Source organism: Podarcis erhardii, assembly GCF_964252035.2.
Source record: "Podarcis erhardii genome assembly, chromosome: 5".
In the NCBI taxonomy this organism is placed as follows: domain Eukaryota; kingdom Metazoa; phylum Chordata; class Lepidosauria; order Squamata; family Lacertidae; genus Podarcis; species Podarcis erhardii.
In genome coordinates this window covers 1753582-1781297 of record NC_138509.1, presented here as the reverse complement: position 1 = coordinate 1781297, position 27716 = coordinate 1753582, and the positions used below count along the sequence as shown (strand labels likewise).

General features: G+C 42.4%; 1 protein-coding gene across 1 annotated transcript; it reads right to left on the bottom strand.

Moving 5' to 3' along the window:
- Window positions 1-7331: 7331 nt before the first annotated feature.
- Window positions 7332-27682, bottom strand: LOC309341725 (cyclin-dependent kinase inhibitor 1-like). The gene is made up of 3 exons (XM_081861447.1): window positions 27519-27682; window positions 21507-21940; window positions 7332-7960 (listed from the first exon to the last, which is right to left on the bottom strand). Exons 2-3 carry the CDS (start codon window positions 21916-21918, stop codon window positions 7893-7895), a joined length of 480 nt encoding a protein of 159 aa, XP_081717573.1. The 5' UTR covers window positions 21919-21940; window positions 27519-27682; the 3' UTR covers window positions 7332-7892.
- Window positions 27683-27716: the final 34 nt, after the last annotated feature.

Sequence of the window (27716 nt, the reverse complement as noted above, 5' to 3'; positions counted from 1 at the left end):
GACAAATCAATATCAATATAATGTTGAAAAACCATATTTTATTGAAATGTATAATATAGAAACCATATTTTATTGAAAACATTGCAAATGTCTATAGTTTATAACCAGATGATATAATACACTAACATTCAGCTTATTTACATAATTCTGCACAATACTGCAAAAACCCAAACATAACAGAAAAAGTACCTGAAAAATAACAACAAATCTTACTCATTGAATAAAAAAAATAGAGGATTTCTGCTGTAACAAATGTACAGTGGTACCTCAGGTTAAGTACTTAATTCGTTCCAGAGGTCAGTTCTTAACCTGAAACTGTTCTTAACATGAAGAACCACTTTAGCTAATGGGGCCTCCCGCTGCCACTGCCGCACAATTTCTGTTCTCATCCTGAAGCAAAGTTCTCAACCCGAGGTACTATTTCTGGGTTAGCGGAGTCTGTAACCTGTAACCGAGATACCACTGTATATAGAAATGCCAGGTACCATCTTAGCAGATGTGTATGAAATTCTGCTTAAACAATACATGCAAATATTATGCTTACCCTGACTATAACAAACAAGTATGTTGAATGTTCCAAGGACAGTTTTGCTTTATTAGGACAATAGTTCCATTTGTATTGGCCAAAACCTATATAAACAAGGCAGAGGCAGCTATTGTCTTTCTCTGTCCTGCTCTCTGCTAACACTGTGCTGTGCATGGACATATAAATGAAACCATGAGGCTCAGATGGTTCAACTGTCTTGGTTATCTAGTGCTCTAGTTTCATGCATTACTCAATCTGCGATTTCCTCTCTGCCTAGATTTTCTAAAGCAACTTTAGAAAGCTTTCTATGGCAACTTGACAGTTTTACAAGGCCCTCAACACCTCTGCTGGGACCTCTCCTCATCAGCCACTAGGACAGCAAGAGGAACCAAGGCAGAAGGCAGGCCCACCCATTCCTCCCCCAACTGTTGATTGACCTTCATTATCCAGACTGGACTAATTCCTTCTGTCAGCCATAGGGAGCCACCACAGGCATCTCACACTGACCTAGTGCCTTTCCTTCACAGTAATCATCACTGGCAGCCAGAAGCTGTGTCTTTGACAAGCACTAAAGTGTGACACCAAAGAGAGCCCTTCAGCGTCAGACTCAGAGACTGCAAATGAGGAGAGGGTCAGTAAGCTGGCTGTTAATGGAACTATGACAAACTGTAACCCAATTTATGGACAATTTCAGACAAGATTTCTGAATTTAGTTCTAATCCAGTTTTTCTCAAACTTGGGTCCCCAACTGTTGGACTACAACTCCCATCATCCCTGATTACTGGTTCTGCTAGCTAGGGATGATGGGAGCTGTAGTCCAACAACTCCTGCTGGAACTCAAGTTTGAGAAACACTGTTCTAATCTGAATTGTGGTTTGCTGTAAACTCTGCTAAAGCAAGACAGACTAACAGTAGATTCATCATTTCTAAATATTATGAAAAAACATGCACAGTGTTGCACCTAAAATCTATTTACTATATATCATAGAATCATAGAGTTGGAAGAGATCACAAGGGCCATCGAGTCCAACCCCCTGCCAAGCAGGAAACAGGTTTCTGAAAAGACTCTCCTCCCTGAAAGAGAGGGGAGTGGTTGTGGGCGGGAGCCCGAGCTCCGCCCAGCAGGGGGCATTTGCCCCCTGCCTCCAGCTCACCTGGCTGGCGCTCACGCCCCCCCCCCCGTGGCCATCCAACCAGGTGCCACGGAGGGGGCGTGTTCAGCAGCCTTTTGCTGCATCGCCAGCCTTTCCCTGGCCTCATTCCTCGTCGTCCCGTTGCGAGTCACCCACCCTCCACTCCCTTTTAGTTAGGGCCTAGGTCATTGGCCTTGCTATGGACCTTAGGTTGGTCGCCCTGGTTGTCCGGGGGGCCTGGTAGGAGTTTTTCCATTTGGCATTAGGCTTTTTGGTTTTTTCGCCTACCTCGTAGCAATCGTCACAACTTTTGTGGTATTGGTGGGTAGGTTAGGCATTGGAATAATGTGTTGTGGTGTGTCGAAGTGCTAGGTGTGGCCATCGCCTATGCCTTCAATGTTTAGGGGTAGTCCGTTAAAGGAATCTGGCGGTCGTGTATTCTGTCCGATGCCTGCTTGGCGGGAGGCCATGGCACGACCCTCGGTGACAGCAGAAGGTGAGCCTATAGTTGGATCAGCATCAACAGGCTCCACCTACTGGTGAATAAACCCACTTGTTTCGATCCAATGCCTAAGCCAATACCTTTTCATTGCTGTAATCAATAAAGTTGTGGCCTTTTCTAGCCCATTAACCTTATATCACGTGTCCTTGTGTCTTCATTTCACTTCGCGGGGTCGGGTCCTCGAACCACAACTTTCAGATGCTGCAATTCCAATCACACTTACTAGAGGGAGTAACTCCAACGAACTCAATAGGGTTTATCACTGAGGAAATACATTTGCCAGGAATATATTGCAAATAGGGCAATCTTTCTAAATGAATTTATTCCTATACTCTACTCGTGCGTTTGTAATATTCTAGAATGTCTGTTTTAAAAGATTCACTTTTGATTTTCCATATCAGTTGTTAAATACAGTTAATTGTCCACATTTTAAAGGCCAATGTGGTTAAAAGCAGCAGCAGCAGCAGCAGCAGCAGCAGCAGCAGCAGCAGCAGAAACAAGGACCTTGTTTTGGATAACAGAGATAATAATAATATAATAATAATTTATTATTTATACCCCGCCCATCTGGCTGGGTATGGTTTCCCCATTAATTGCTGCCATAATACATGTTCTCTACATAGAGCACATAAGCTAATACTGATGACACCATTCTTGACCTTTTCAGAGAAACCTGCAAACAAGAATCAAGTGACATCAAAATGTCTTGATGCAACTTTCTTTGCACACCCAGTCGCAGACCACCCCCTCCGCAAGCCAGACCTCAGGTCGAGGAAACCACATGACAGCATATTTGGGATTAAAATGGCCACAACTTTATTAAATTTCAGATGTAGGAAACCTTTGCTTAGGCATTGGGCGTATATATCTCTCTCAGCGCCCAGCTGGGGGTCAGAGGCAAGACAGGGTCAATAGGGAATATGGGGACACTGCAAAACATGTGTTTAAACAGCTGGCCCCCTCCTGCATTGCTGTGCACTTGTGGTCAGAGACATTCCCCTCAAGACCCCTCTAACAGAGAACCCTGATATCACCGCCACAAAAGGTATCAGTCACCACACTACCCCTTCCTTGATTGCTGGACTAAAGGATTCCACCCAAGGCCTAAAAAAACACCAAAGTTGTGACAATTGCTATGGGGAAAGCAAAACCTGCAGAACAGGGGAAATTCCTTCTTTGCTCTGAAAAACAGCTATTATCGTCCGACCGTAGCAATGCCCATGGACCTGGAAAGGAAAAAGGTCAGCCTGAAAGAAAAGATACAATTAGAGGGAGGGCTAGCTGGGGTGACGCTCCGTGGCTGACTGCGCTGCTGGCTTTTGGAGCGGACTGGAGTGAAGCCTGCTCAGTCATGGTCCACTCTTCTTGCCCGGCCCCCCAGGCAGCCGTGGATAGGTCAATTTGAAAAAGGTTTGGCAGTAACCTGGAAAGCTTCATGGAAAAGGTTTGGCAGTAACCTGGAAAGCTTCAAGGCATTTGACAAGGTGCCCCATGATATTCTTGTAAAGAAGCTGGTAAAATGCGGTCTTGACTATGCTACCACTCAGTGGAATTGTAACTGGCTGACTGACCGAACCAAAAGGGTGCTCATCAATGGTTCCTCTTCATCCTGGAGAAGAGTGACTAGTGGGGTGCCACAGGGTTCTGTCTTGGGCCCGGTCTTATTCAACATCTTTATCAACGACTTGGATGATGGACTCAAGGGCATCCTGATCAAATTTGCAGATGACACCAAACTGGGAGGGGTGGCTAACACCCCAGAGGACAGGATCACACTTCAAAACGACCTTGACAGATTAGAGAACTGGGCCAAAACAAACAAGATGAATTTTAACAGGGAGAAATGTAAAGTATTGCACTTGGGCAAAAAAAATGAGAGGCACAAATACAAGATGGGGGACACATGGCTTGAGAGCAGTACATGTGAAAAGGATCTAGGAGTCTTGGTTGACCACAAACTTGACATGAGCCAACAGTGTGACGCGGCAGCTAAAAAAGCCAATGCAATTCTGGGCTGCATCAATAGGAGTATAGCATGGAGATCAAGGGAAGTAATAGTGCCACTGTATTCTGCTCTGGTCAGACCTCACCTGGAGTACTGTGTCCAGTTCTGGGCACCACAGTTCAAGAAAGACACTGACAAACTGGAACGTGTCCAGAGGAGGGCAACCAAAATGGTCAAAGGCCTGGAAACGATGCCTTATGAGGAACGGCTAAGGGAGCTGGGCATGTTTAGCCTGGAGAAGAGGAGGTTAAGGGGTGATATGATAGCCATGTTCAAATATATAAAAGGATGTCACATAGAGGAGGGAGAAAGGTTGTTTTCTGCTGCTCCAGAGAAGCAGACACGGAGCAATGGTTCCAAACTACAAGAAAGAAGATTCCACCTAAACATTAGGAAGAACTTCCTGACAGTAAGAGCTGTTCGACAGTGGAATTTGCTGCCAAGGAGTGTGGTGGAGTCTCCTTCTTTGGAGGTCTTTAAGCAGAGGCTTGACAACCATATGTCAGGAGTGCTCTGATGGTGTTTCCTGCTTGGCAGGGGGTTGGACTCGATGGCCCTTGTGGTCTCTTCCAACTCTATGATTCTATGATTCTATGAAACCAAGGGGTGAAGCAACAGCCGCTGGAGTGGCGGGGCTGCAGGGGGACGACGGGGCTGCGTGCCGGGCCGCAAACCTCACCCACCACCGGACCGGTGAGCAGATATTTTTCTAATGTACCTTGTGGAGTCTCTTCCCCAAACCCTTACTATTGGACAGAAAAAAATAAGTATTTCAAAATTATTTTCCCTTAATATTTAGTTTGGCAGTATACCTGAAGGAGCGTCTCCACCCACATCGTTCTGCCCAGACACTGAGGTCCAGTGCCGAGGGCCTTCTGGCAGTTCCCTCACTGCGAGAAGCCAAGTTACAGGGAACCAGGCAGAGGGCCTTCTTGGTAGTGGCACCTGCCCTGTGGAATGCCCTCCTATAGATGTCAAGGAAAAAAACAACTACTGGACTTTTAGAAGGCATCTGAAGGCAGCCCTGTTTAGGGAAGCTTTTAATATTGGATGAATCAGCCAGATGGGTGGGGTATAAATACATTATTATTATTATTATTATTATTATTATTATTATTATTATTATTATTAGGATATTGGTTTGCAAGTCCCATTAAGTTCATGGGCTTACTCCTCAGTAAGTGTGCATACTTGGGCACATGCCTACTTGGCAATAAGTCTCACAAGGGGACTTACTTCCAGGTAAATGTAGTTAGGATCAGGGTTTTTATTAATGATACAGAATTAATTCAGTATAATATAATGAATGGCAGTCTCTTCTGCATTAGACTACAAACTCTTCAAGGGTAGATTTCAAATCAAACTTTGGAGAGTTCTGCAACTATACAGCGCAGTTACTACAGCTGTTCCAAGTTGTGCACGTCACACCTGCTAGGCTTGAATGCCATCTTTCTATCCTGAGAAAGGCAGAAGAGGAGAGCGGCACAAGACTTGATGTACGTCTCACCCATTCCCAGGACATCTTTTTCATGAATGCTAGTTGATTCAGCACAAATAGTTACAACTTTTATTTATTTTTGAATAATAATCCAAAGAGTGTTAGGACAAACAATGCACATACCACCACACAGTTACATAAACACACACAGTTCAGGAGCATCTTGTGCTCTGGTCCAGGGGGTCACAAAGAGTCGGACACAACTAAACGACTAAACAACAACAAAGGATCTAGTGAAGTTTTCTTTAAGAGCGGACACACCACTGCTTCCTTCAGTTCCCCTGGGAATGTCCCCCTGCCAAGGGACAAATGATAATTTCAACCAGGGGGGTCCGTGTGAAATATGGACACGCCCTAATCAGCCAAGACGGGCACGGATCGAGGAGGCAGGTGGTGGGCCTACCAGCTTGGAGGAATCTATCCACATCAGCAGGGAGTATCCGATCGAAATGGTCCAACACTGGACCCAAAGATAGTCGAGGGGCCTCTAGTTCAGTCACTGTATCTAAATTGGCAGGGAAGTCATGGCGGAGTAACAGGACTTCCTCCGCAAAAAAGCTCCCAAATGCCTCACAGCTGTGGGTCAAATCTGTGCTTAAATTTGGTTGTCCTCCTAAGGACCTTATCGACCTAATTATTCTAAAATGTTGTGCTGGGCGAGAGCTAGCGGATGCAATGGAAGCTGTGAAGTAAGAAGTAAGAAAATATAAGAGGACAATTAATTAAAACAAACAGTGCCCGAATCATTTTGAAATGAGAATAAATTCTGGGCTGTAAGACAGGTAACTAAATAAGACTATGAAACTCAACTGCTCCTAATGTGCTCCATCTATCCTATCCTACATGTGCCTTTTATAGCTGCACAGGAGAGAGGTGTATGGAGGTACAGCAACTCTCAATACAGTCATGGGGAAAGTATGTTTAGCAAATCTATTAAATGCACAGGAATCCTCTTCAAGTGCACACCAGTGGCAAGCCTAGTATCCCTAGAGAATTAAGACACATTAGCATAACATACTTGGAGACAAAAAATCTTTTTCTGTTGAGCCTCTAGAAGGAGTGAATAAGATGAAGGCTGGACATGGGTAAGGTCAGTACTGTAAACCTAAAGCAGAATTACACGTTCAACTAATCACACAGTCCAATGGCAGCCTACAGGTAAAATATCATGTAGGAATGTTCTAATATAAGATGTAGAAAATGTAGCATGGCAGAAAGAATGTTAAGTTAGAACCCTTCTCCCTGGCATGCTAATTTTCTCTAAGCAATGAGTTGTACATATGGCATGCAATCTGTAACAGTGGGTGTCCAGCAAGAGATGAACCACATGATTCTGCTGACTGTATAGTTCAGATGGAACTGCTATTCCAGGATTTCAATATTAATGGACTCTGTTTGGACACAGATACCAAGGACAACTGCTGGCAGGAGATCTGTTTATATCTGCATAAATAACTTTTATGTGCAAGTTACAGATAGGTAGCCGTGTTGGTCTGCCATAGTCAAAACAAAATAAAAAAATAAATAAAATAAAACAAAATAAAAATAAAACAAAATAAAACAAAATAAAAAAAATGGTATCTGAAGAAGCGTGCATGCACACGAAAGCTCATACCAAGAACTAACTTAGTTGGTCTTTAAGGTGCTACTGGAAGGAATTTTTTTATGTGCAAAACAGTGGCAAACATTTATACAAGCCAAATTAAGGATTTGTTATGCTTACTTAAAATGTTAAAAGCTGGGGGGGGGGGATTCAGTTAGCTGGAAAAATATCGATGATCACACTGACATGCAAGTCTATATAGTAATTAAATAAGTAAAAAACCGACAACACATAGTATGCAAGACCATATAATGGCACTCACAAATTGTTCATACACAGTATTTTTTATATTTACTCTTATGCTGACCAATTCCTGATAAGCAACTTCCTTTGAGGTGCTACTACTGCTACAATTAGTCTGTTTCTTGCTTGGTTATCTGCTTCCTCCTCTTCCTCTTATTTTTTAAAGCAGTATGCAGGAACAGGGTATACAACGTAATCGGCCTAACTGCATTCTGATGTTCTGAAAGTTCACATTTTTTATTTCAAAAATCTGTGCCTCTGTGTGAAGTGTCCAAGTGTTCATTATTTAAATGCACCATTTCAAGATGTTGTATAATTTTGGAAGCTCCTTTAAAAAATCAACCAGCCAACAAAACCAGCAAACCTGTGACAAAGTTCCATTCTAGAAGGCCGGTTTCTTTACAGGAGTTTGCATATCCGTTCTGATCTGCTTCTTTGCTTGGTAATAATCTGTGGCAAAACCAAACAAACAGGTGAATTAGAATTAGAAATGAGAAACTATGCATGCAGCAAGGGAGACAGTGCGGTTGCTCTGAGCTCCAACTGCCACATTACAGAGTCAAGCAGTAGAATTCAGAACAGCACCACTTCAGATGGACTCATCCTATTTTATCTGCTGCCAGCCCTGCCAAGAAAAGCAAAAGGGAAACTGCCTGCATATAGAAAGCCAACATATCACATATAAAGATTTACCTGTATCATCTATTTCCTGGTGTAGCTTAACCACAGGCAGAAGGTTTTACTTGGGGAAATGGAACACAAATCCTCCTACAGGCTGAAGTGCTGCAGTCCAGAATCCTCTCCGCTTGGTTTACCATCTCACTCTGAGTGTAATGTACAGAATGGCTCTCAGTGATGAAGTCTGAAAGGTTCAAACCTTTCGAGTCCAAGAAGGAACAAACCTTTAACATTTTCTGTACAAAGCTGGGTATTTCTAGGATTCTATGCGATTCCAGCAGGCTGCAAATCAAGGGAGAGAAGCAAAGCTCAGCTGAAAGTCTTGCAACACTTGGCTCCTCGTGTCCTGCCACTGCTTCTATTCCACCATGAGAGCTTTTTAAGTAAGAGCTAGTGCAGTGAGTGTGTGTGTTACGGTCTCACTCTTTACGCCCAATCCTTTTGTGTCACGTCTTTTAGATTGTAAGTCCAAGGACAGAGGCTGCCTTATGAATGGTCTTTGGCTCTAGAATGGCTCTAGGAACCCTTTTGTTTAGAGTTGAGCAAAATATGAATACTTTACCTAATATGAAACAGATGAAGGCAGAAAATGCACACAATAACATTTCTGCTGGAACCTAAATCTAGAGAAGTATACAACTGCTTATTTACACAGAAGTAACATTTCTCTGCTACTACTGCTGCTTAGCATTTTATATTTCTTATGCTAAGTTCTAAGAAATTCACATTCAATACTTCAGTAATCCTTAGGCACCCCCCCCCGAAAAACCCCCACAGACAAGTGGGGACTCCAGGGGTCCAGCAGAGCGTCAGAGAACTCGCCGCAACCCAGACCTCCCCATCGCTGTTTCTGCGAGGGGGGAAGGGAAGAGGCTTGGGTCAGCTCACGGCTCCATCGCACCTACAGCCGAAGCCACATGCTGTCACCATAAGCAGTGGATTTTCCAATTAGAGGTTAAAAACCAAATAAAGCTTCAGAAAGAAGAAATTAGGTGTAAATTAATTGATTTGGTAAAATGGAAGCCAAAAAGGAAGTCAGCTTCCGATTTCTGTGGACAGGCTCTGAAAGGGGACTTTTTGTGAATGGGAGCAGAGCAACCAATGGAGACTTTTTAGCAACTTTCAGTTTGAAGAGACTCTTTTTCTTTTGGATACATATTGGCTATAGTTGTCTCAAGTTGTTCTTTGGGCAACTTTAAGATACAAGTTGACAGTCAGACAGAGATATAATTTGACAGATTGATACTTTGGCAGAGTAGAAAAGCTTTGGAAATACAGGCTTTAAAACTTTAAACTCTGGAACTTGGAGGCACAAAACCGAAGCTAAGCAGGAGAACTCTCTACTTATATTGGGGGAGGAATTCCCCAGGAAGAATAGAGAACCTGGAATTGAATTGGATATAAGTGCTTACTGAAGACCAGGGAAATTTATTGCAACACTACCTGCCAATAAGTAACTTTTTAACACCTTCTGACATTTTTGGATGCATATCTTTTAAAGCTTAAAACTTGAAGATCTGTATTATAATATACTGAATTATAAAGTTAAAGAAGTGGACTATAACATATTGGATTACAGTCATAAAGTTGGACTACTTCCCATTCACTGCCACCTTCTCGAAAGGAAAGGAATTATTGAAGAGAAGTATACAATTCTGCATTGATTGTTTGTGTTGGTTTTGCTTATTTTTCAGTCTTATTTAATGTGGGAACTGTCCTGTTTGATATATGGCTTGCTATTTTGAATGAGTAAGATTTGGTGAAGTTACCCTAATTGACTAACCTTTGGGTGAAAGAGGTATGGCAACAGAGTCATATTTTTACTTTTGCCTTGTTCTTTTTTACTTTCCCCCTTCTTTTTTATTTTCTATTCGTTGTAAGGATTTGCAAGAGCGGGAAAAGGCTCCAAAAGTGCAAAGGGAAGATTTTATGGTTGAGCTCGGGAGTGGGAGAATGTTTTCACTTCTGGGCAGAACTAAGAAATGCAGGTGTGACTTTGAATAGAACAAAGATTCCAACCTCTAGTGCAGAGATGGAAAAAGGGAAGCAGGATATGGGAGCTGTCACTAGGAAGGCCTCCATTGAGAAGTGACATGCATGTGTACAGGAAGAGACAACAACAGAAAAAAGAGGGAAGGCAGATTACACTGACTTTCTTATGAAGCAATTTATTGATTTTAGGAAGGAGATGGCCCAGGAAATGAAGAGTTTGGCGCAACAAGTGCACTCAGACTTGGAAAAATCTACTAACTTATTGACGGAACAGTTTGGGAAGATGGGAGAGAAGGTTAACAATTTAGAAATTAAGGTTGGCAAGTTGGAAAAAAACACTGAGGAACTGGGCCATCTGAAAGAGGAACAGAAAGTTGTTATGGGGACTGTGGGAGGCCTTCAAGAAAGACAAAATGATTTAGAAGACTAAATCCTTCTTTTGCAGCTAAAAGAGGATTACCAATTTCAGAGGAAGAACAGAATCTAGAAACATATTGTCAGAGTTGCCTCTAGGTCCCAGCTCACAGAGGACCAACGCTAGTCAGTAATAACGTATAAAAGTCTTTATTGAAGATTAGTTTCCATTTCCAAACCGCAGCGTGCAACTCTACGTCTTAGAACCTAGACCGGCGAGGCTCCATCTGAGTCTCCGCCCCCTAGACACCACTTTAAGACTCTAGCCTTACTCCACCTCTTCCGTTGTTCTTTCCTCCTCTGGATCCTTCTGCCCCCTGGGGTTTCATCCTTTCTGGACTCTTCTGACGCTGACCCCCCTGAGTCTTGCCCCTCCTTCCGGCGGGCTTTAGGACCTGGTTCCCTATCCGGGCTACCTGCTGTGCCGCTCGCCTGTACATTTGAACTTGGCACGCGCGCCCAGCCGGTAACTTTCCTCTTGACCGTTTCCCCGCTCTCCGATGGAGGCGTGGTCAATCCTGACTCATCTCCTCTCGCTGGTGGTGAGAACACTGGTCCCGATGCCTGGGACTCCTCCCCCCCACTGCGCTCTGGTGGGGAAGCTGGTCCTGATTTCCAACTGCTGCTCTGGGAGTCCCCGCTGGCCCCTTCCTTCTGGGGTTTCCCCCTCGGCACCCCCCTTGCCCTGGCCATCGGCGCTCCCTTCTGTGAATCTTCCGATTCGCTGGAGAGGCTCATGGAATCACTCTGACCACTGTCACCGCCTACACTCCCCTCGGATTCCTCCCCCTCGCTCTCCATTTCCTCCCTCTCCTGTGCCTCTGCTCCTGAGCCCCTGACACATATGTTGCAAAAATAATTTCAGAATGGATGGGGGAGAGTCAAGAATGGGTGGTGGAAATGACTAAGAGTTGTTTCAGAGTCCGCACGAGGGAAACTAGACAGAGAAAGCAGCCAGGAGATGTCCTACTAACATTTGTTAGAAAAAGAGCAAGGGATGCAATCCTTCAAAAAAACTTTGAGGACAATCTCGTGGCTGCTGGACAGAAAGTAGACATTTTTAGGGAAATCCCTTTTAAACTCAGAATTAGAAGACAGAGATATAGATTTCTGACAACAGCTCTGAGAAGAGCAGACATAAAATATAAATGGGAATACCCAGAGGGGATTCTCATTTACATTTATGAAAAAGAGATATAGGCTGATAACAGAAAATCAGGCCAGAGAATTCTTTGAAAAACACAGAAGAGACCCAGATACCAGACATGACATAAAAACAGACCCACTAGCAGAACAAAGAGTGGCCTTGGAGCGGCTGTCTTTGGAGGGAGCAGTAGGTGGAAAAATGGATATTTTAAGTGACTCTGAAAATGGCCAATCTTAAAATATTAAGTTGGAATGTTAACGGTTTGAATGACAAAAACTAAACGTAACAGAATTCAACATGTAATTGTAAAACAAAAATTGGATATTATATTATTCTTCAGAAAAAACATATTTCAAAAATAAAATAAAAGAATTTTAATTAACAAAAGATTAGGAATGGATTTCATCTCAGCAGACAATGTCAAAAAGAGAGGAGTTGTCTTTTATATTAATCCTGCACTAGAACCCAAATTGATCCAAAAAGATGAGAAAGGCAGAATTTTAATAGTACTAATAAAAATTCGAGAGAACATAATTTTGGTTGGAGTATACACCCCAAATGAGAAAAAAGCAGTTTTTTTTTAAAAAAAAAATGGAAACAGAATTACTTGAATATGCAGATCAAAAAATCATCTTAATGGAAGATTTAAACGGAGTTCCATCATTAGAAAGAGGATAGATCAGCTAGGAAGAAAGATACAAAAGAAGGCAGATTACCAAAGACCTTTTTTGATTTGGTTTAAACTTTAAATTTGATAGATATCTGGAGAGTAAAACATTTATTTGACAAACAGTTCATTTTTCATTCTTATGTCCATGGTAGCAGTTCAAGGATAGACGCTTTATGGATTTCCGAAGAGTTGGAACCCAAAGTAAAAAAAAAAGAAAGAAAGAAATTAATCCCAGAACATTGTCAGATCACAATTCCATGATAATGGAAATCCAAAAGGGAAGTCAAACTACATTTAGATGGAGATTGAATGAAGATTAATTAGAAGACCAAAATTTTATGGAAAAAGCAAAGAAGACCTTGGGGAATTATTTTGAAATAAATCTCCAGGGTCAGACTAAATTTCAAATGGTCTGGGATGCTAGTAAAGCAGTGATGAGGGGACTGTTTATACAACAAAATTCAATTAAAAGGAAATTGAAAGAAAAAAGAAATTTTAGATGCAATTATGAAAAAGGAGAAGGAATTGCAAAAAAAGCTAATAAAGAGTCAGTAAAGTAGGCAATTAGGATATGACAAACCCAATATTCCATGATAATTAATGAAGAAATTAGTTGGCAAATAAAAAGAATGAAGCAGAAATATTTTGAACATGCCAATAAGTCAGGAAAACTGCTAGCGTGGCAACTGAAAAAAGTGAACAAAGAAATTTTATAAATAAAATCAATATAAATGGAAAAATTACAGATAAGACAAGGGAAATAAGAGAAGCATTTGTGAAATTCTTTTCAGAATTGAATAAGAAAGGAAAGGAATTTTTGTTTAAAATAGAGGAATATATAAAAAATAGTAATCTGCCAAAAATAAAAGAGGAACAGTTAGTGATATTAAATACCCAAATAACAGCTCCAGATGTATTAAGAGGCAATAAACTGGACAAAAAAGTGGCAAGTCTCCAGGACCAGATGGATTAACGGCAAAATATTATAAAAAGCTAAGTGAACAATTAGCAAACCCGTTGAAAGATGTGATGAATGAGATTTTAAAGACAGGTGAAATTCCAAGAACATGGAAGGAAGCTTATATATCAGTGATTCCAAAACAAGATTTGGATTTAATGCAAATAAAAAATCACAGGCCTATTTCATTATTAAACAATGATGATAAATTATTTGCAAATATTTTAGCCAGTAGAATGAAAAAAATATTAGGTGAATATATATATCAAGATCAGGCAGGATTCCTTCCAGGTAGACAAATGAAAGAGAATACAAAAAATATTCTGAACGTGATAGAATACCTGGAGGTAAAAAAATGAAAAAAAGCAACAATGATGTTTATAGATGCTGAAAAAGCTTTCGACAACGTTTCCTGCGATTTCATGAAAAAATTGCTGGAAGAAATTAATTGTGGATATAAATTTTTAAAATGAATATAAGCAATATATTCAGAACAAAATGCAAAATTAATTATAAATCAGGTGATAATGAATTAATGTAAAATACAAAAAGGAACTAGGCAAGGATGCCCGTTATCACGGTTGCTGTTCATCTTGGTCCTGGAAGTACTTGCAAGAAATATAAGAGCAGATAAAGAGATTACAGGGATAAAAAGGGGGGGGGGGGAGAATGAATTTAAATTGAAAGCCTTTGCTGATGATTTAGTAATTACGGTAGAGGATCCAAAAAATTATCTCCCTAAGTAATAGAAAAAATTCAAGAATTTGGGGAAGTGGCAGGATTTAAATTAAATAGAAATAAAACTAAATTATTAGTTAAAAATATAAAAGAAGAAGAGAAAAAAGATTTGGTGCAAAGCATTGAGATAGAAATCTATAAAAAGTAAAACATCTAGAGATATAGTTAACAATAAGGGATATAAATGTGTATAAGTATAACTACAAAAAGTATGGTGTGAGATAAAAAGGAATTTAGAAATTTGGAGCAGAATGAATCTCTCCCTACTAGGAAGAATTGCTGCGATTAATATGAATGTGTTGCCGAAGATGCTCTTCCTTTTTCAGACAGTCCCAGAAATGGTTAAGGATGACTGCCTCAAAAGATGGCAAAAGGATATTTCTAAGTTTGTCGGGGGCGGGGGCGGGGGAAAGGCCAAGGATTAAACATAAGATACTTACAGACACAAGAGAAAGAGGAGGATTCGCCCTCCCAGACCTTAAATTGTACTATGAGGCTGCATGCTTGGTTTGGATTAGGGACTGGATAAAACTGGAAAAGGAAGCAGCATTAGATTTAGAAGGTCATGATAACAGATATGGATGGCATGGATATTTATGGTATGGAAAAGGGAAAGTACATAAAGGATTTTACAATCATTTAATTAGGAAATCATTAATGAGAGTATGGGAGAGATATAAAGATTTAATAGAACAAAAAACACCTTGGTGGCTATCACCAACTGAAGCTTCGTTACTCAAACCGCTTGGTAAAAAAGGAAAATGGCCTACATACAGAGACTTACTGAGAGATCAAGAAGGAAAATGGAAACTAAAAGATTATGATGAAATTAAAGACCATTTTCAGAGTTGGTTGCATTACAGACAAGTAAATGAGTTGTATAGTGGTACCTTGGGATGTGAACGGGATCTGTTCCAGAGCCCCATTCGCATCCCAAACGGAACGTAAGATGTGACAGCGTGTCTGTAGGTCGCATTTTGCTGCTTCCACGCATGCGCGTGACATCATTTTGACCATCTGCGCATGTGTGAGTGGTGAAACCTGGAAGTAATGCGCTCCGTTACTTCCGGGTCACCGCGAAGCGCAACCTGAAAGCGCTCAACCTGAAGCATATTTATCCCAAGGTATAACAAAAAAGGGTTTAGTTATACAATCTCTAGATTCCAAAAGGAGGTTATAGAAGAAGACATGAAGTTATTGAAGAAAGCATATAGTATTCTGCTAGAATGGAAACGAAAGGTGAGGAGGTCAAATCAGTTATGATTATTATTATTATTTTTTAAATAATATTTATTCCAATTTTGAAAATTACAAAAAAAGACAAACAATCCAAGAAAAAAAAAGGGGAAAAAAAGAAAAAAGAAAAAGAAAAAACACAAAAATCCAACCTTTACATAACTTTCTTTCCTTTGCTTATTTCCTTGACCTCCTCACACCTCCCTTTTTTGTATTCTAGTTCAATTAGATATTTCAGCAAATCCTATCCATCCTTGTTATTATCCTAAATTTTTTTATCTTGACATACTATATTTTTACATTTTCCTCTTTCACTAATTACCAATCCATTTTTACTTAACCCTTTATATCATTTCTGCTAAGACCACAAAACTTCATTCCAACATCCTTCTAACATTCCTTAATTTTAAAGTATTTCTGTAGATAAACTTTAAATTTCTTCCAGTCTTCTTCCACCAACTCTTCTCCTTGGTCTCGGATTCTGCCAGTCATTTCCGCCAGTTCCATATAGTCCATCACCTTCATCTGCCATTCTTCCCGGGTGGGTAGATCTTGTGTCTTCCAATACTTTGCAATAAGTATTCTTGCTGCTGTTGTGGCATACATAAAAAAAGTTCTATCCTTCTTTAACACCAGTTGGCCGACCATGCCCAGGAGAAAGGCCTCTGGTTTCTTCTGAAAGGTATATTTAAGTACCTTTTTCATTTCGTTATAGATCATCTCCCAGAAGGTCTTAATCCTTGGGCATGTCCACCAAAGGTGAAAGAATGTACCTTCGGTCTCTTTACATTTCCAACATTTATTATCGGGCAAATGATAGATTTTTGCAAGCTTGACTGGTGTCATGTACCACCTGTATATCATTTTCATTATATTCTCTCTTAAGGCATTACATGCTGTAAACTTCATACCTGTGGTCCATAACTGATCCCAGTCAGCCATCATAATGTTATGTCCAACATCTTGTGCCCATTTTATCATAGCAGATTTCACCATTTCATACTGAGTATTCCATTTCAACAGCAAGTTATACATTCTTGACAAGTTCTTAGTTTTAGGATCTAACAGTTCTGTTTCCAATTTTGATTTCTCCACCTGAAAACCAATTTTCTTATCCAAATTATAAGCCTCCATTATTTGGTAATAATGAAGCCAATCCCGTACTTTGTTTTTTAGTTTTTCAAAACTCTGCAGCTTTAATCTGTCTCCTTATTGTTCCAATATTTCCCAATATTTTGGCCAATTGGCCTCCATATTGAGCTTTTTCTGAGCCTTTGCTTCCATTGGTGACAACCACCTTGGAGTTTTATTTTCAAGCAAATCCTTATATCTTATCCAGACATTAAACAGTGCTTTCCTGACAATATGGTTTTAAAATGTTTTATGTGCTTTAATCGGTTATGATTAAACGGGCGCAAGATACAGGACATAATATAAATTTGAGAACTGGGAAAAATTGTGGAAAGTAGATTTGAAATTCACTGACTGTTCTCCTTTGAAGGAAAACTATATGAAAATGATGTATAGATGGTATATCACACCAGTAAAAATGGCAAAAATGTATATAACTGGGTCAAACACCTGTTGGAAATGTAAGGAAAAAGAAGGTACTTTGTATCATATGTGGTGGGAATGTAGAGAAGTTAAAATTTTTGGGAGATGATATATAATGAACTGGAAAAAAAATGTTCAAAATGACATTTGTAAAAAAACCAGAAGCATTTTTGTTAGGGATTTTAGGACAAGACTTGCCAAGAAAAACAAAGAATTTATTCATGTATGCTAAAACAGCGGCAAGAGTCTTCTTAGCACAAGGATGGAAAAATGAGGAAGTCTCAACGAAAGAAAAATGGCAAGAAAGACTGATGGGCTATGTGGAAATGGTAAAGTTAATATATAAACTACGAGAGAAGGAAAACCGCGACTTCAAGGAAGAATGGGAACTTTTTACAAACTATTTAAAAAGACAGCAAAAGGACTTGGATTCCTTGGCAGGTTTTGAATAAACATCCACAAATTTATTAGTAGAACATAGGATAACTTTTTAACATGCAGAGAATAATATGTGCAAACAAATCAGAGAGGGGAGCTGAGGGAAGTCTCTGGAGGGTGGGAGAGGGAGGGGTGGGAGGGAATAAAAAAAGGGGGGATGTAATTGGTTATATTGATTGATAATTTGTTTGTTAAAATTGTTCAATAAAAATAAATTAAAAAACAACAACTTCAGTAATCCTTGTAACGCAGGAGTCCTATAATGTAAGAGCAGATTATTATTCCCATATAGCAGAAGCTGTTTTCTCCCTTTCCTGTCTCCCACAGTGTTGAAATTTGGATTGTAAGCATTTCCCCTGCATATGTAACGACAGTCCATGTACACTGAAGTTGCTATATAAAGACTTAGAAACAGCAACTAAAATGGGGTCAGTCTAGTAACATGCACATTTAGATCCCTTGGTGTACTAAGTCTCAAGTGAACAGTGTCTCATGAGGCTTCACTGCACAATAGCTTAAAATAAAATGCTGCAAAGTTTTGGGATTTAAATTCCTTCTTCAAATGTCAAACAGTAGGTATGTCATTGGCAGTGGCGGAGCTTCATGCTCCAGCACCGGGGGCGGAGAGCAGGTGGGGGCATGGCGCCCAGTGCGGGCGGGGGAGCAGCCGCAATGACACCCTGCCAGGATCACGCTGCCGAGGGCGGTGCGCTCCCCCCGCACTCCTCTTCCTCCGCCAGTGGTCATAGAATCATAGAATCATAGAGTTGGAAGAGACCACAAGGGCCATCGAGTCCAACCCCCTGCCAAGCAGGAAACACCATCAGAGCACTCCTGACATATGGTTGTCAAGCCTCTGCTTAAAGACCTCCAAAGAAGGAGACTCCACCACACTCCTTGGCAGCAAATTCCACTGTCGAACAGCTCTTACTGTCAGGAAGTTCTTCCTAAGGTTTAGGTGGAATCTTCTTTCTTGTAGTTTGGATCCATTGCTCCGTGTCCGCTTCTCTGGAGCAGCAGAAAACAACCTTTCTCCCTCCTCTATGTGACATCCTTTTATATATTTGAACATGGCTATCATATCACCCCTTAGCCTCCTCTTCTCCAGGCTAAACATGCCCAGCTCCCTTAGCCGTTCCTCATAAGGCATCGTTTCCAGGCCTTTGACCATTTTGGTTGCCCTCCTCTGGATACGTTCCAGTTTGTCAGTGTCCTTCTTGAACTGTGGTGCCCAGAACTGGACACAGTACTCCAGGTGGAGTTAATTGGTCATTGGCAATTAATAAATAGCAGTGAATGCACTTGACACTATCACTACCTCTACAAACAGAGACTGTTGCCATTCAGAATTACCATGAATTACAAAGAAAAATAAAAGTATCTACCCAGCCAGGGGCCAATGGCAAATTATCAAAGTAGCAAACCAGTGCCAAATGAAACTAGGTGAAGAAGCAATTCCCATGATCACTTAACCAACAGTATCCCATGCAACCCAACCAGCAATCAATGCAACCAGCATTCTGCTAACAGCTGAAACCTTGCATTTGGTCCAAAGAAAGATGTTCTTGGCAAGGTCCCTGGAATTCTGTAGGATTTGCAGAGCCAATTTTGTTAAGTTGCTCCAGTACCAATTTGTGATGGGGAATAATGTGTACATTAGGTTGCCACGTACTGCTGATGAGCATAAGGAGCACGGGTGATGGAAAACAAAGTCCACAGTTATCACAACCTTCCATGGGAAGAAGACCTCTGGGAGGGAGGACCAGCTAGCTAGGATCTCACATAGGCTATCAGATGTAAGGCCATAGAAATGCCTATGACAGCAGGAGGGGGAACATACGATGAATTAAATAGTAGAAGTTTCATTCATAGTTGGCATACACATTTACTAAGGATGGAAGGCTTTTGGAATCTGCTCCCACCTTCATTTGACCATCTGTCATCCCTCAGGAATCAGGGCTCTACCCAAAATTGCAGGAATGCATGAGCCTTTCTGATGTCTTCCCTTGTCTCTGTTGTGGTAAAGGGAGACAGCAACTGAGAAGGCTACTGGGAACCATTGCAGCAGGAACTGAAGGCTTTGCAGGCAACTCCACTTTCATTATCATATGCTGCAGCCTGGGTGCTGGGTGAGCACACCCAACCTTAATATTTACTATTCTAGCAAGTGGCACCAGGCTTCGTTTCATGTGTGGCCATTAAAAGCACTGCTGCTCAGACTTTTGGTACCGTGGCTTGCTCAGTCCTAGTTTATTAACTATTAAAAGGTGGCAAGGTAAATCTTAAGAGCTTTCCCCCATCAACACAAAATGCAACATTTCTTCTGAGCTGTTTGTAGTTCACTGGACAGAAGCAGCCAACCTGGTGCCAGAGGCAGGCAGTGTGGTGCTCTCCATACCTCTTGAATGACCACTTCTATCATCCTTGACCACTGGCCCTGCTGGCTACAGCTGGTGGGAATTGTAGCCCAGAAATTTTGGGGGGGACCAAGCTGGCTACTTCTGTCTTAAGTCTCATTTGCAGCTGCAGAGGTAACAAGTATTCATCTATGATTGGATCAACTTATATCAGATGGTGGTGTGAAAGTAGTCAGGCATTTCTATATTTGTTAATAGTGCCTATGTCCTACTCAGATGTGCAGATGACACAACCTTGATGGCAGAAAGTGAGGAGGAATTAAAGAACCTTTTAATGAGGGTGAAAGAGGAGAGCGCAGAATATGGTCTGAAGCTCAACATCAAAAAAACGAAGATCATGGCCACTGGTCCCATCACCTCCTGGCAAATAGAAGGGGAAGAAATGGAGGCAGTGAGAGATTTTACTTTCTTGGGCTCCATGATCACTGCAGATGGTGACAGCAGCCACAAAATTAAAAGACGCCTGCTTCTTGGGAGAAAAGCAATGACAAACCTAGAAAGCATCTTAAAAAGCAGAGATATCACCTTGCCAACAAAGATCCACTTAGTTAAAGCTATGGTTTTCCCAGTAGTGATGTATGGAAGTGAGAGCTGGACCATAAAGAAGGCTGATCACCCAAGAATTGATGCTTTTGAATTATGGTGCTGGAGGAGACTCTTGAGAGTCCTATGGACTGCAAGAAGAACAAACCTCTCTATTCTGAAGGAAATCAGCCCTGAGTGCTCAGTGGAAGGACAAGATGGTTGGATAGTGTTCTCGAAGCTACCAGCATGAGTTTGACCAAACTGCGGGAGGCAGTGGAAGACAGGAGTGCCTGGTGTGCTCTGGTCCAGGGGGTGACAAAAGTAGGACATGACTAAACGACTAAACAACAACAACAACAACAACAACAATGTCCTACATGTTAGCATCTTTGATGATAAGGATAATCAACATCAATATTAATGCAGCGATATCAACTTGGCCACAAAGTTGCTATTGAAGTCTAAATTACCTTAAATACAAATTATGGGACCAGATCAACTTGAGATTTACTTAGCTGATTCCTAGTTCTCACTTTATCCGGACTCTACCACTATAGAGTGCAGGTCGGGACTAACGTGGCAACTCCTTGCACAGAGGAAACTAGCATGTCAGAAAAGAGGTTGAGCTAAAGCCCTTTTAAAGCTACAAGTTACCTTTCTGTGTGCAGAGAATTCTTGTTATTTGGATAAAAATCGTAGCCCAAAGTTAAGTGTTAAAAGACACTTTTGATAGTAAGGGCTGTTCAACAACGGAAGAAATGCCTGGGGTGGGACTAGGGGTCTCCCCACGGCTGGAGGCTTGATGGCCGTCTGCTGTGGTGGCCCCATCGCAGGAACCCAGCGCTGAGCAGCTGCTGGAATTCGGTGAAGTCCCAAGTCCCTTCAAACTCTAAAGACTCTACACTTCTGTTGAATCCTATGCCTGTTTACTCCAAAGTAAGCACTTCAGTGTTCAATGGGGTTTACTCTCCAGTAAGTGGGTTTAGGATGACAGCTTTAAGGCTTCACATCTCACAGTGGGAAAAAGTTGTAACTTTCCCAGCCTTCCTAATTCAATTTTAAAATGCAGGGGGCACCACTGGGAGTGGAACAGCTACTACAACATGACTTTCTGTATTACCAAATACCTGACATGTGAATAGTGATTTTTCTGGGTTGTGCATCCTTTGTCATGTGGTGCTGCATACTGGTAGCAACAAACATTAAATGAAAGTGCAAATGCTGCTCACCGGCCAGTGACGTCTGCCTCCGCTTCCTCCCAGGCCGACTCTTCTTCCCTGCCAACTTTGGGGGTTTCTCCATCACTTTGCCATTGTGGCGAGTTTTGGGTTCCTTGGCTGCGGCTCGGTTCATGGGCTGCAAGGGTGTGGGAGCCTCTCTTACCACACAAGTATGGTAAAGGGGGGGGGGGACCTCGTGGCTCTGCAACTCTTCCCACTGCAGGAGGCCTTCAGTCGGAACCTCTTGCCAGAAGTCAAAGTTCCACCTCCGCTTTGCCTTTTCCATGCTAGTGCACAAGATGCGCTGGATGTCCTGCTGCAGATTACTGTGGTCCACAGGACCAAAAAGATTCCTTCTCACATGGTTTGTTTTTGCACATATCCTTGGCTCCACCTTCTCTCCCTTCCGCCTGTCCTTCATCACAGAGCAAAGCAGCAGTTCCCTAACAAAAACAGAAATACACTCACTGAGATCTTTTTATCACACAAAGCCAAAGTGTTGCGTGCTTATGGAGACATAGCCAGAGGAGGCAGGTTCTGTGAAGGCCTAGTCATTGCCCCCGGGAAACACCAAAGCCCTCCCTTAAGTTTTCTGTTCTCATATTTTTGAAAGCTACCTGCTTCCCTTATATATAAGGAAAAGCAAGCTGGCAGTATTCTCCCCAAATAGCTGACTAGTAATTGAACCTGCAGGCAGACTTGGATTTGCAGACAACGACTGCTGCAGATGATCTTGGCTTGGAGGGACAACAATATTTTTCATTCATTATAGGGTGCCACAGACTGCCATTTTCATGTGCCTGCGTAGTGGAATTTTAGGTTTGCGCAATTAAAGCGGATGAAAGGTTTCTGTCACCTTAGTGCAACAAACCCAGTTTAAAGAAGAATCTGACCTTTTGTTTTTTGGGAAGTGATGCATTGAAAAGAGTGGGATATCCCACAAGTAATGATATCCCACAAGGAAACAGTCACAATGTTCAATAAAGACCAGCTACAATCTAACTTCCACGAAAGTTTTATGCAAGCAAATCAGGATGAATGCTCCATAGAAAGTTCATCTGGAGGGACCCAGTCTTGTTCTGCTATTGCTCCACTCTGTTGCAAGAGGTCCTTTGTTCTTAATTCAGCCTTCAAATTCCTCCCCACAAAATGTGTGCAGGCAGATCCTATGCATGTTTATTTAGAAGTAACTCCTACTTTATTTAAGGGGGTTTACTTTGAAGTAACCTTATATGTGTCTACTCATAAGTAAGCCCCATTGAGTTAAATGGTGCTGACTTCCAGGACTGCTGTTTTGAGGTTCTGCTTAGGGTTTTACTTTGCAAAAGGTGTTTACTCTGAAATAAGTCCAAGTTCAGTGTGAATAACTCCCATGTAGCTGTGTATGGGTTCAGGACCTAAGTGCCCTGAAGGATTTCCACACCACCTACTTTTGCACTCAAACTGCCAAGGGAGAGGGCCACACCTGTACGTTGTGAAGGATCTGGGATTTCCTTGCAGGAAAAATTAACTTGGGCCAAAGCTGTTAATTAAGTTTCCTTAATTAAGTAGAACTCTGAACAAAGTAGAACTCTGAACTTTTGCAAGCTCTGCAAAGTTCTACTTGGATACTGGGGAGGACCCTCAAAAAAGAGCCCAGTAGCAAATATTATTTCACTTTCTCTCCTATTTTCCCCCAAACACGAAGCCACGCAATAAAAGCATGAAGCCGCTTCATCTCCGCCTTTCTCTTTCTTTCCTGCCACGCGCCTCCCACTCTGCTTACCTGAAGAGCCACCTCCACGGATCACGCAGGTTGCTATCCCAACCTGCCCCTGCTCAGGCTGAAACTGGCACGCCATTCAAGTTTCCCCCAATCTCTGCTGCCCCCAACACAATTTCTTTCCCAAGAGACTTTTCCACTTAATTGCACATTTCCCTCCTGAGCTGCCCTGAGCAGCCTCCTCCCATTTTAAACCGGTCTAAGGTTTCTCCCTTTCCTTCTCACTCTGCTTTTGCCTTGCAGCTTTCCCAGTTACTTGCAAGCAAAGGGCACCGACTTAACCACCTTTAAGCTGCATGTTTTGAGTTCCCCTGACCTCTATGGCAGGGAGAAGTGCCTATGTAATTTCCACTGAAAACCGATGTTTCTAAGTGTGCTAAGCAGTGTGCCGTGGCACCTTGGGGTGACTTGAATGCTGTCCTTCTTTTCTTCCCTCCCTCCTCAGAGGCCCTCTCGCATCTCTGCCTCCCAAAGGCTTGCACAGCTGTTTGTTACAGCAGCCCTGGCTACAAGCTGACCAGGGGTGCTTCCCAGGCCCCTGTGGGGCAGTGTGAAGAGGCACCCCTTTTGGGGGGAGGGAGGCAACTCAGAGACCAGGGGTGGCAGCTGCAGCTGCCCAGAGGACTCCCAAGGAGAGGGGAGAAGAGAGGGGCTGCCGGCTCTGCAGGCCAGGGGTGACATAACTGGGCTCCTGAGTCCCACAGGGGTGCCACAGAAAGAATATAGTTGGTCAAGGGAGCCGTGGACCCAAAAAAGGTTGAAAACCTCTGCCTTAGTGTATTTCCTGACTGCAGCTTACTCCCAAACAGGCTTGCAGAGGGCTGCAGGTTAATGCTGGCTTTGAAAACTCTTATTAAGAAAGATGGCATGTTCCTGGAGTACAGCTCACAACATGCTTGGAGACTTGCATGCACGCTAGACCTTTAAAGCACATGCAAAACACATTCCTTCCCTCAAAGAATTCTGGGCACTGTAGCTTACCCCTCCCAGAGTTGCAATTCCTAACAACCCTTAACAAAGTACAGTGGCCAGGATTCTTTGAGGTACAGAAGGATGTGTTTCCAACATGGTTAGCAAGGAATAGTGTGTATGCCACAATCCTTCTGAATTTGACAAATCAAAGGCTGAGGACCCATACACACTTATCTGGGAGTAGTTTCCACTGGCCTGTTCTACTTCAGAGTAGAAGTGCATGGAATGGCACTCTTACACATGCAACCCTGGCAAGTAAGCCCCCCGAACTCAGTATGATTTACCTCTTGGAGTAGATTTGTTTTATTTAAAAGCCTTGAGCTATGAGGGCCTGAGCCATGTGGGGCTTTGTAGGTAAAAAAAATCGCACTTTGAATTGAGGAATTGGGCTCAGAAACAAATTGGCAGCCAGTGCAGTTGGGCAACAAATGGAGTTGTATGTTCAGATCACCAGATCTCAATTGATAGTCCACTGAATTCTGCACTGGATACAGTTTTTGAGCAGTCTTCAAAAGCAGGCCAACATACAACACATTACAGTGATCTAACCTAGAGGTAGAGTGGTTAATCTAATGACAGCATGTGATAGAAAGTGACTGAAAGACAGACAGTGTGCAACCCTATATACATTTCTTCTCAGAAGTAAGTCCCTGGAGCTTAGTGAGACTTACTCCTAGATCCTGTAAGTAAAGGATTGCAGCATGAGCTATGAATTAGCCTCACATTCAAATCAGCTCAGTAGGTGCCCTAGGGAAGCCCTGCTCTCGCTCATCTGGCTTATGGAATAGTAATACTTGCCTTAAAGCCTTCTTGCAAGGATTCCAACAGGATAATGTGTGTGAAGCACATCAAACCACTGCTGGATTACCAAATAGGCAGAGTAGGATTACCAATATGCCGGATTACCAAATAGGTGGCTCAAAATAATATCAATTTGATCTTGAAACAAAATTACAATCAAGTTCCATGTTACCCCACTATAGCAAATGAACAAGGGAGTCCCTGAGATTCAGATTGCCTAGGGGCCTCCACAGGGTTTAATTGGGCAGTGCATCAAATGCTTAAAATGCTATTTACATACTCAGCAGAGTTAACTTGGGGTTCAGATACCCACTGGCTCACAAAGCTCACCCTGAGCTAGTTGCCCCCTCTCAGTCTAGCCTACCTGGCAGGGTTGCTGCCAGGATAAAACAGGGAAAGCCCCTGAGCTTGTTGGAAGAATTGTGGGATAAGGACATAAATGAAACAAATACAGCCATTTCTACTCCCTCTTCATCACTCTGCTAGGGGGTCTAGTCGGTGTGCTAAGCTGACCGACTCAAGTCAGGTTTTACTTGGGCATCTGAAAAAACTGATCATTCACAAAGAGCAAACTCTGTCGGCTTCAGGCGGTTACTTTTTGACAGGTCTGCCCCTTGGTTCTCCGAGGAAGCCAACACGCCACTTCTCCCGGGAATTGGGCTTTGCCAGGAGGCATGTCTTTGACAGATGTCAGCCTGGCACTAGGGGAGTCTCGAATGGCTGATTCCTTTCTCTGCAAGCAGGGTAAACACCTCTCCAGAGGCGGACTTTGACCCGCAAAATCTTGCTTTTCAGATAACCAATCCAAATTGCACAATAAATGGGAAGGTAATGCATTGGATACCAGCTGTTGTCATGTAAATATCTATCTATCTCTATATATGTAAGTGTATTCAATTCAGAATGTACCATTTTTTCATCTTGCAAAACTGTGCAAACAAAGCCTTGTGAATTAAGGCCAAGGTTGCAGGTTCGATCCCTGTATGGGACCCCTGCATTGCAGGGGCTGGACTAGATGATCCTCAGAATCCCTTCCAAGTCAGCAATTCTACGATTCTATGAAGCCAGGGTGTTGGCTTTTTTTGGCTGGGAACAAGGAGAAGCTTATTTCCTTCTGTTTTAAAGTGGGCTGTTGTACACTCTGATCTTATGCATGGTTACTCTGAGGTAAGCCTGAGCTAAATGAGATTTACCATGCAATCCTACGCATATTCACTCAAAGGTCCGATAGTACTTACCTCAAGGTAAATTTCCTCAAGTTTACAGCCTTAGACCTAAAAAAAGCAGGTTTGCGGTTGAAGTCAAGCAGCCTGATCCTATTATGCTTATTCAAAAACAAGTCCCACTGAATGCTGGGCAAAAGATTCCTGTACTGCAGGCAGCTGGACCAGATGACCCTCGTGATCCCTTCCATCTCAACAATTCTATGCTTCTATGAACTCAATGGAGGTGTGCTGTGCTGCTGAATTTACTCAAGACGGTTTCAAATAAGCACAGGATGGCGCTGAAAGTTGCACAAGGCTAAAGGAACAGATCTGGAGTTTCCTTAAGGTTTGTGCAGCCGGGTCCTACCACCTATTCACTTAAGATCAATCCCCGTTGCGCTAAGTGGGAGTTACTCCCAAGTAAACTGTGCTTAAATTCTGTATATTTGTGGGGCCGCAGTGCAACCACCTTGCTTCCAGCTCCTCCACCTTACCCCTTCCTTCTCTGCCTGCATTGACCAAGTACAGTCATTACCTCGGGTTAAAGTAGCTTCAGATTGAGCGTTTTCGGGTTGCGTTCCGCGTCAACCCAAAAGTAAGGGAATGGGTTACTTCCAGGTTTCGCTGCTTGCGCATGCGCTCAAAATGACGTCACGCACATGTGCAGAAGCGGCGAATCACGACCCATGCATGCGCAGACGTGGGTTGCGTTCTGCTCAGGATGTGAACGGGGCTCTGGAAGGGATCCCGTTCGCATCCAGAGGTACCGCTGTATCAAATTGTATCCTCGAAGAGCACTATTTCAAAGGTGCGCATACTGTACTGCATAGAAAACACACAGAAGACCTGGAAGCGCTCTCGTTATTTACTATTGAGAAGCAAGCCGATCACACATATTAGCAAAATTCAACATGACTTAATGTTGCCGCGGTTGCTAAAAATCTCTTACTTTCCTAAAATATGTTTCAAATTCAATTATATATATATATTTTAATTCAGGTAGTAGCCATGTTGGTCTGACACAGTCGAAATATATAAGAAAATTAAAAAATTGTCCAGTGGCACCTTAGAGACCCACTAAGTTTGTTCTTGGTATAAGCTTTGGTGTGCATGCCAGTATCTGAAGAAGTGTGCATACACATGAAAGCTCATACCAAGAACAAACTTAGTGGGTCTCTAAAGTGCTACTGGACAATTTTTTGTTTTTTTAAGTTATCATGCACTTTTCAACAAAGGATTTTTCGAAGTGCAATATAACAAAACCACCCAAGCACTACACACCCACGCGGTAAACTGTCTTCATCATGCCACTGATCCAGTGTGCTCAGCACCAGAAATCCAGGGTCCCTCAATCCCGGGCGCCCGCCAGGCTGCAATTCCTCAGCGCTCCGGCGTGTCAGCGCGGCTTGCTCCCCGGGAAGCGGCCCGGCCTCGTCCTTCTGAAGCTGGAGCATCAGCCGCGATCGGAATCGTCGGCCG

Excerpts from the sequence above, each read along its gene's own strand:
- LOC309341725 (XM_081861447.1), bottom strand. The coding sequence starts at position 21,918 with ATGAAGGACAGGCGGAAGGGAGAGAAGGTGGAGCCAAGGATATGTGCA. Across the intron at positions 7,961-21,506 it reads GAGGCAGACGTCACTGGCCG|ATTATTACCAAGCAAAGAAG; the intron begins GTGAGCAGCATT and ends GTTTTGCCACAG.